The sequence below is a fragment of the Zophobas morio genome, unplaced genomic scaffold (genome assembly GCF_036711695.1).
Source record: "Zophobas morio isolate AGI-343-1 ecotype UQ-CSIRO unplaced genomic scaffold, CSIRO_AGI_Zmor_V1 ptg000014l, whole genome shotgun sequence".
Classification (NCBI taxonomy): domain Eukaryota; kingdom Metazoa; phylum Arthropoda; class Insecta; order Coleoptera; family Tenebrionidae; genus Zophobas; species Zophobas morio.
The window spans coordinates 6,783,693-6,794,164 of record NW_026972119.1 but is presented as its reverse complement, the minus strand read 5'-3'; the positions used below and the strand labels follow the sequence as shown (position 1 = coordinate 6,794,164).

Genomic DNA, 10,472 nt, shown 5'->3' with positions numbered 1-10,472 from the left:
CAGTATTAACAACAATCAAAACAATGAAAGTAGATTAAGTAATTTATTTTACATTTTAAATAAATATAAATAAATAGTAACCCAAATAAATTAACTAAAACGTTACAGAATTTGCCCGGGAGTGTCCTTAAAAAACAAACAAAAACTACAACTATTTCTTTGGCGACGAATACACAATGTTCACAGTTCAAGGAATTCACAATCCACAAACTCTAGTTTGATTCTCGACTATTCTCATTGCTGCCAACAACGGAATCATTTTGCATTAAGTTTGTTGAACTTGGCGAACTGCTATTGCTTCCTGTGTTTAGATTTGTTGAAATGGGCTCGGGCGGTATAAGTCCTTCTTTCATTCTTTTTTTTTGCTTCATCCTTCGGTTTTGAAACCAGATTTTCACCTGGGTTTCGTTAAGTTGCAAAGCGGACGCAATTTCGATCCTCCGTGCTCGCGTTAGGTATTTGTTGAAATGGAATTCTTTTTCTAGTTCCGTCAGTTGCTTGTTGGTGAAATTGGTTCTGCCGGTGTTTAAACAGTTGAGGCTTAGCATGCTGGAAGTGTTGGAGCCCAAACAAGAGTTTCTGGAAGCTGGGTTGGGACTCTCCATGGTGTTGGAAGGGTTGCTCGAAGTTGGGAAGTCGGGCAGATTTGTAGGAGGAATTTTTGGTACTGCAATAAAAAAATATGTTAGAAATGAATTTTTACGTGATAATCGTAATTAATTATTATCAATAAATTTTTATTATTATTAAGGAACAGATAAGAAAAGAGGGTGTGTTGACATACTTATAGTAGATATTGTTGAAATATAGCGTGACTTATTATTATTATAGGGGAAACCGGGACAAAATGACCTATGTGTGTAAAACGAAAAGGTTGTTTAAGTTTTTAATTTTTTTTTCTCTCTAAGAATTAACTAGCAGTGAAAAGTCGGTTATTGTCTATTCTGTAAGGATTTACATGGATATTTTTAGACATTTGGTATATTTTATGAAAAGTAGTTCACTACTGTGACATTTTCCATTCTTGTTAAGTAAAAATATAATTTTAAGTTATTAATTTAGCATGCGTCATTTTTTCTCCGGTTTCCTCTACATTAATTTGTTGTCATTCTAAAAACGAGACCACATATTTTATAAATGTTCAAGTATATTTCAGGTATCTTGAGATTTTTATTGACATTGTGTCTCTGATCGAAAATACCATCTTGTGCTCACAATCTTGTCGATATTAAAAATAAATTATTTTTAAATGATAAAAAGATTAACAATCTATTCATTGATCATTGATGGTTAGTGATATCGATAAACCGGCAAAGGAGATAGATCACGTAGAGTTTTGTAAATTTTTCCGTTCGATTAAAAATCCTTTTTTCTAAATTGGTTCTTCTGTTAGAGTATCTATGACGTTAAAAAACAGAACAAAAAATCGGGTTTTGTGAAATAATAAAATGTTTCTTTCGATTTATTTTCAACAAAAATTAGCCTCATGAGATTTTTAATATACAGGCTGAGTTTTAAGCGCATGTTCGCCGATGTCTCATTCATTATTACATTAGAAATAAAAGAAAAAGTTCAAGGTTAAAGTTGTACAGTTCTTTGAGGCCTATACTCTAAAATTATTTTTAACTATACCTACGCAGTGATTTGTTTTAAAACGTAACACATAACATCGTTTTTAAATGAAACATCCTATATATTTTTACATAAATAATTTGATCGGCCGCTACTCAGGACTACAGTTTATTTTTGAAATATACATGCGTTATTTTTAACATCTATGTTACAATATTTTGTGGAGAAACAAATAAAGATATGCGTTTGGTTGTGGTATACATTTTTACTTATTTATTTTTTATTTTATCCTGGGCTTAATGTCAATTCGGCGAGTTGTTGAATATTTCCACAGTCTTGGTACTTTTAACAAATTGTCGTAAACTGTTCGAAATGTAATGTTACATGTTACATGTTCTGCAGAATAAAAATATTTCACTGGATTTGGGAATACATCATACTAGTTTTGAGCATTTTGAAAAAAACACCCCAAAATGAATTATGTGGATATAATTGTGGAACATCACATATTTGATCCTTCTGTATTCAGGTAGAACCTTTAGAGATTTGGAAAAGTTGAAAGCTGCCGTAACTGAAAGATCACATCAGATAACCTGTTAGCAATTAGCCCCAACAAGAAAAAATTCTACGATGATGTTTTTTGTGAGGTCGGAAAGGGAGCATGTCAACTGTTGTTATTATCTGTATTTTTGTTCTTCGAAAGATTTATTTTTTCAAGAAAGTAGTTTTTTTTACAAAGTGATCATGTACTGTTAACTTGATTTGTCTATCATTTTTTGTTATAATTTATTTATTACCTACTTACACTGATTTATTTTAAGTGTCTAAATTTCATTCTAATAAATTTTTAAATGAACAGTTTTGTTGTGATGTAATGATATTGTAAATAATAAGCGTAAAGTAAGCTAGTGAATTTAAATTGGGATTGATTTAAATGCTATTTCAGGTGACGGGTCCGTGAAGTTGGCGACTCGAGTTTAATCAATTTTATTCAAAAGTTAGCACTCCGTTTTTCTAATCGAGCACTGTGACTATTAATGATTGAAGCAAATTTTTTAGTTAGCAATTCTGAATTATTGGCAGCAGTGTTAACATGTCAGTTCACAGCTGTCAATTTTGATATTAGCGCGCCTAAAAACCAATGACAAGATTTAAAATTTCAATTTTACGTCGGGCATGCTTTCACAAAATTTTAAATATGATGGCAACCTGACAAAAAAAATCACAAACATACAACGTAATTAATATACATTAATTGCGTTGAAAACGGTTTTCATTTAAATTTCAAAGCACTAAAAAACGTCTAAAACTAGAAAATGCTATTTGTGGACAGCGTGGAAGGAGGAAGTAAAACTGAGGGTATAACCGTCTCAAACTGTGGTGAAAAATAAGGCCTTTAAGACAGAATAAACTATTTAAAATAAAACTTTTCTTGTGATTTTGAGATTCAAGCATTTTTGAGGAAAAAGTTAATTTTTTGTAGTTAAAATTTTTATAAAAAAAAATATATACCGGGTGTCTGGAAAATGGCGAATTAACTCTCCTCTACGCTCTTAACAATCTACTGGTGAGTCTGGGAAAAATAGTAAAAAAAATCCTTCTCGTATTTTGATGGAGTTATAATGATTTTAAAATTGGTTCTTTTGCTACGTTTAACAACTAAACAACTCATTCATCATCACAATAACTATTTTTTTTAGTAATAAAACTTTTAGTTAATATCCTTCTCGCCCATGACCATGTTTAATTATCATTTCAGTTAGAATGCACAAAGATATGGTTGTGTTGTTTTTGTAATAATTTGATAAAATTCCATTTGACAACAATGTTTGCTTGATCTAAAGCGAAGGTGGATTTCAGTCACCATCGTTTGCCAATTTTACTTTTATAAAATTACGTTTTTTTCGTAATCTACATCATAAAGTATTTTTTTATTATTTTTTTGGGACTCCCGAAACTCCAGTATATAACGTACTGAAGAGTTAATCCGCCATTTTCCAGACACCCGGTATATATTGGTATGGACTGTAATAATTTCTCATAGTTTGGAAAAACAGGCTTTCGGAATAAAATTGACAATTATAAGGAAGCGTGTAATCAATCAGTGATACCGAAAATATTAGATTTTATTGCTGCCAAACAATTACAGTGGAATTCTTCGTCTGTTATTTCTGAGAAACAGAATGGTTTTTATAGCAACACATCTTCATTAACTAATTTGGTGGAGTACTGCTATTATCTGAATGAAGTTTTCTCTCAAAAACAAAAAATAGATTCATTTTACACAGATTTCTCGAAGGTACTTAAATTAAGATGAATAAATTAGGTTTTATTGGGAAGACTATCAGTTGGAATAACATTTTTTTTTATCTAATGGAGCTCAGCAAGTTAAAATTGATAATCATTTGCCTTCTCAATACATTGCATTTTCCAGTGTACCGCAAGGTTCACATTGTGGCCTTACATTGCTTCAATTTTCATTAACGATTTGAATCGGGATTTCAGTACTGTAACTTTTTATTTTATGTTGACGATCTGAAATTATTTAGGACTATTCAGTCTGTTGATGATGCTTTAGAATTTCAATAAGTTCTAAATATTCTATACATAATATGAACAGTGAGCAATTTACTTCTGTTGAATTTAAAAAAAATTCTTTTTTTAATATCAAATTGATCTTGTATTTTGATTACCAATTACGGACATCATCAGTAATTCGTACAATAAATGAAGTAAAAGACTTAGGAATCATTTTTTCTTCAAAACTTACGTTCAAGGCGCGTTATTATTATATTTTTTGTAAAACATCAATAAGCATGCTGGAGCTTATTAAAAACGTTGTATTTTTGTATCGTGTAGTCAAATCTTCAATATACCTCCTATACGGTTCTATTTTATCGAAAAGATATCAATCTTTGGGAAAAAGTCCAGAAAAAATGTTTACGACTGTTGCAGTTTAAACTTAATCGGGTTCATCAAAAAGAAGATTATATGTTAATGGTTATTTAGGTAATCGCAACTTATTGAATCAACTAGCATTTCTAATACCTCCTTCAAATATTTAGTAGAAGAACCAGAAGCACAACGATATTCAGATTCTCTTTAAGAAACTGAATCTTCTTTTGAGGAATGTTTTTTCAAAGTTCTTTTTTTTAGAAATGTGCATGGTTTAAAGTTATGTTGAGAGTAGCTAACATTGGTTTTGCGTTTTGAGTTGTTCAAGATTTCATTCTATTAAAGTTGCAAAAGTAAATGCTCTTCTATGATACGTTTAATTTGTTCTACAATGAAACACGCAAATCTAATAAAGGTCAATTTACCGCAGAAGCAATGTAAGAGGCAGTGCTAGAAGTGATGAAATAATGGCTTGGCATTTCAAACTCTTCAAAGATACGTAAAAAAACTACGTCGGTGAGTTAGATGGCACCGAATGGTTGCTTGGATTTTGTCGTAGACATCCTAACATCAGTCTTCGACAAACGGAAGGTTGTAGTCTATATCGAATGACTTTTTTTAACTTCCATAACATTAACCTTCAAACTACCGGGTGGGAAAATTTACACATCGTTTCGGGTGGGGTCCGTTTGGACCCCATGGCCTTTTTTAGCCAAAATTAAAGAATTAATCAAAAATTTTTAACGAATCCAAATTATTTATTAATTTTAAACACAACCAAGTTAAAAAAATTACATAACAATATTAAATAAGCATTTTTCGTTACAGTTTTTTGTTCCAGCATTCCTGACATTCAACGTTACGAGTAGAATATTCTCGGCAAACAAATCTTTTGCAGGAAATGCAAAAATTTCTTGATTTCTGTCCCTGCTACTTATATAGACGAAACAGCGTCCGCGGGATTGTACTGATATCGATTTTGATAACGTGCCATTGATAAAACAAAATTTAATTTTTTACAGTGATTACATTGTCACACTGACACCGATACTGACACTTGCAAGTCAGTATCAAAACTGCAACGCCGTCTATAAACTAGTAAAGAATAAAACAATGGTTTTTGTAAGACTAAATTCCCAGAATAAGACCTGCAGGTGCAATAAAATCTCCAAAATATAGACAAAAAAATGGCAACATAAAGAACCAGGTGGGGTCCATGCGGACCCCAAGAGACTATTTTTTTTTTTGTTACAAACTGTTACACCTATACAATTGATATTTTTTGTATGCATAGCAAAAGGCCTTAACCGAAGCTACTAAAAGTACCACTATCGTTAAACCAGAAATAACGGGAAAAAATAGGAAAATGTAACAATGGGGTCCATTTGGACCCCACCCGGTAGTTTGAAGGTTAATATATTTTACGAGAGTCTTCATAATATATTGGAAAGACACCTTGAACATTTTGCAGACGGTAACTTGGATGAAACTTCTACCACGACTGTGCAAAAACCTAAAAAGATAGTCACGGTAAAAGGATCTAAACCAGTTTACAAGGCAACAAGTGGAGAAAGAGGAACATTGGTAACAACCTGTTGTGTAGTAAACGCAAGTGAAAATTCGATACTGCCAGGAAAAAATTGCAACCCAGAATGCTGAAAGGAGCTCCGCCTGGACTGGTTTAATCTTCCCAGAAGTAATGCAACATTTTCTTAAATATACAAATTCGACTAAAGAGAATCCCAGTCTGTTAATATTTGACAACCATGAGAGTAATCTTTCAATAAAATCTTTTTTCTTTTTCAAAAGAAAATGGACATAAGTGTTTTCTCTTCTTTCAAAGCTCATTAGGTGCAACCGAGCAATTGACTTCTGGTTATTGACTAATATAGGGTTAAGTGTAACTATTTATGAAGTGGCTGCATTTGTAGCTGTAGCGCATGAAAAGGCCATGAAGCCGGAAAATATTAAATCTGGTTTTAGAAAATCAGGCATTTATACTTTTGATCGAAGTGCTTTAACAGAAGATGATTTTTGACGAGCTGTGTATCAAATCGACCAATACCTGATCACCAGAACCTAGTGTTGCAAGTACTACCACAGAAACTTTGAATGTAACTCTTAATGACTCCCGAATAACACTTGTTCCAACACATGAATGTGCAGCTCCATCAACATCAACAGATGTAATAATGAGCGACAATACAATTGACGAATACAAAGGACATCCAAAAGCGCTACCTAGAAAAAATAAAGGCAGAAGAGCAAAAGGGCGTAGTTTCATAACAACAGACACCCCAGAGAAAAATGCATTAAAGATTCTTGAAGAAGAAACAGAAAGAAAAAAGATAAGAAGAATGTAAAGAAGACCGTAAGAAAGATTTTTGTAGAATCAGACTCAGACGAGGGCTGCAGTGATGATCCCGTGATGTCAGATACATCATCAGAGTATGATGTTGAAATTGAATTAGCGCTTCCCAATGGTTAAAAAAATTTAGACAAAAAATCAGAACCAGATGATTTTGTTTTCGTAAAATTTTCGGCTAAAAAAGATGTTTTCTATATTGGAAAAGTTATCGCTGAATATTTGCAATCTTTGCCAACTGGAAATGAGTTTGAAATCACCTTCTCACGAAGAAGCGACAAAGTGAAGGAAATTTGTGTTTCCCCATAGTGAAAGACATCGCTATGATTGCAGAAAGCGATATCAAAATTTATTTTCATTCTACCTAATTTTGTATTGTTTGTTTTTTCGAAATACATTTATTTACAATATATTTAGAATGTATTTTTATTAAGGTAAATAAAGAATGTCCTCGATTCTATGAAATACTAGGTACCCCTAAATAAGCTGCCAGTACTTTCTCATTTTAGAATTTGGATTGTGGCACGGTTTGAAATAGAAGAGTACGTCCCAAAATTTGTAGTGTAGTGGTACCAGGTATGAGATAAATGGTGCTGCCTGGTGCTAGATCTAAACTACCTGGAGCTAACTTCTCGCTGGCAGTATTGAAAATAATTAATGTTGCCGTTAACTACCCCCCTACGTGCGAGCTTTTAAGCAAATATTAGATATCTATTGACAGCGAATTTTCTCAAATTCTCTACAACTTTTCAATATTACCGTTAATTTGTTAAAATAACGTTGATTAAAGGTAGTTAAATTTGAAACCCTCCTCTCTCCTGTTGGTGAAGTTAAATACCCATCACACTTTAGTCCCAAATCCAGAGTTGAAAAACGTATATACAACGTTATCTTACCATACACCTACTAAAAATTTTAGTGTCATTATCATAACGTTTTCTCAGTGAGCTAGAGATATTAACAATTTTTGCTTCGTTACGTATTGTGTAAATTAATGTAAATAATATATTTGAAACAATTAATTCAGAAATATTTTTAATTTTATTGTGTATCGATTTACAATCCCCAAGGGTTCTATTATAAACGCGGAACAATGAAAATTCAAACAACCAACAGGCATTGTATGCTTGTATTATTATTAGAAATGAAGGGGTCTTCAAGTGAGGAGTCATTCAAACGCCTCGCTATTTAAAATTTTCTACCAGAATGGCGCATGACGCCATTGTCTAAAATAGCTAAAATATCAGTAAAAAAACAATGTAACGATTTATTTTTAGCTTAATCTGGATTTTTTAGCGGCGTATCTATTCATTACAAATTTAACTGACCACTGTTTTACATAATAACACAAATTTTTGCTCAACATGTACACGCCGTCCATATTTCGTGTTAAATGCCACATTAGTATTGTAGTGCAACTGAAAATATTAATTAGATTTTTTTTTTAATTTTAGATTCCAAAATTATTTTGGTTCATTTTTATCAAAAGGTATTGTAATAACTGCGTGTCTTCTAAATTCAAATTCCTGTTACTAGGCATTCTTTTACTGTGTGTATTTTTGCGGCAAAGTATGCTCGTATTTTAATGAAATTAATATACGTTTTTCTTCCATAAAGATTTTATCGTTTGGTTGACATGGAACGGCCTGACACATTGTGACTGCTTCCGCTTCAATTTTATTCGCCTATCTACTCAGTAACATAACTTGCAAATATACATGCATTTTGCATTTAGATTACATACTATTTACTTAATATTCATAATTTGAATTCAACAAAATTGAAATCGATATACATTTACATCGTACACAACTACTTAACTTTTTTGTTTACATGTTGTACCTAATTAACTAGTACAAACTAATCTATATGTTTGAAAAAAGACGTCACAGACAGTTTTTCTTCCCGTTACGCCTAATGGAATATTAAAGCTACTGGTACAGTAGATAAAAGCTGCAAAAATATGCGAATATGAATATGTTGGGCTGTCAGGTAGGATTGATCACTTAGTCCCCATAGAGTTGTGTTGTGCTAAGCGAAACTGAACAGCGATAAAACCGAGGAAATATGCAACATGAAACGATAGAAGAAAAGTTACAACTATTAAAAATTTTCCTCAAAATGTAACGCATATCGCGTTCGCAATTTCCGTTTGCGTCATTTCGAAATCTAATTTTATTTGACGCTGAATTAGTGACCAGCTGTCGGATTAGTCCCCGATGACCATTCACCAAAGGGGTGAAGTTGCATTTGTTGTGCAAACAATGGCAATTTTGGGAAAATCTGTGCCCGTAATAAGGCGTTTTTGTGCGAGCGTGTGAGGTTCCAGCACCAGTCTAGGAAATTCAGCTCGAAACTAATAAACGAAGACAGATTGGTTTTCTTATTAGCTCCTTGCATTCAGCCTCACATTCAACTAATTGAATCTTTCCCTCAATTCATCTTGTTCATTGACTTTTTAGAGCGTCGGATAGATATTGCTAATATAAAAATTGTTAATTAAATGTATTCTCTATTGTTTTCGAAAATACCTCCATTATAGAAATTGCAGATGAAATTTGAAACCCGTTGCTTTAAAGCGGTTTAATTCATTATGGGAAAATATTGGAGACTGGCAGCAAATCTAAACAAACAGCGCTAGTTCAAATATTTTTTTCTCCCATTACTTTCGATTGCCTCTAAAATGGAGAACCGCTGTTTGTTTTCAAGAAAACCTGTAGCCAGTAAATATCTGATCAAATTTGGGTGGCTTTATTTAATAATGAGAACGCAGCGAAACACGTACTTTTGTCACCTTATTTTAGCTACTAATTATATCTGTTTGATGGAACTGCTGGTTTTTGTGTGGGCATCTTTTATCAAACATTATCACGCTAACCTTAAACACGCACTTAACTCACGCATTGGAATCGACGCGTTTAATTTGTGTGATGTTGCGTTAAATTCTAAGTTGATTACAAAAACTATTTTCAAAAATTAAATGATTACAAAAACAGGTCGTTTCATTGCATGGTTAGTTTATTAGTTATGACTGTACCTACACCTACATATTACTCAATAAAACCATGGGTGGGCACACTTTGCAATTTCCGTCTTGTTAAAATTAAGTATTACATCAGTAGTAAATAATTCATTGTACATTATTGTGTAGGGATCAGAATTACTAATATAATACTTCTAAGATATAATGTATATAAAACATATTGAAGATGGCGAAAACATTAAGGTTAATAATGAAAAAAAAAAACATTTTATTAAACATTTCGTTATAAATCCCTAAGAATTCATGTATTCCTTTGTTACATTATAAGGGTTAGATATTTTAAAATTTGGGTTTCTGATTGCTGCCGACATTAATTTGAGCATACTCTACTTAAGGTTGTTATAACGCAACGCAAGTACAAGAAATGATGTTTAACCAGGCTCCGCAAAAATCAACCACCGGGAAAATATATTATCAGTACTTAGTTAACTTCGATTGTTTATGTTTATGCATCGAAAGAATGCGACGATTAAGCGCATAGCAAACTGTCTCCTCAAAACAGAGGAGGCAACTAATATTATGAATTCGGCTACAATGGAGCAAAATGTTCTGAAAATTATTTTGAATAAGTAGCTGTAATAATGCCAATTTTCATTT

General features: G+C 32.3%; 1 protein-coding gene across 1 annotated transcript in view; it reads right to left on the bottom strand.

Moving 5' to 3' along the window:
- Positions 1 to 29: 29 nt before the first annotated feature.
- The window catches only part of LOC135129225 (homeobox protein Hox-A1), a 59,636-nt gene continuing 49,193 nt past the window's right edge, over positions 30 to 10,472 (bottom strand). The window contains exon 2 of the mRNA XM_064056366.1: positions 30 to 667. Within this exon, the coding sequence (XP_063912436.1) occupies positions 213 to 667 (455 nt within the window). The 3' untranslated portion in view covers positions 30 to 212. The remainder of the gene's footprint in view (positions 668 to 10,472) is intronic.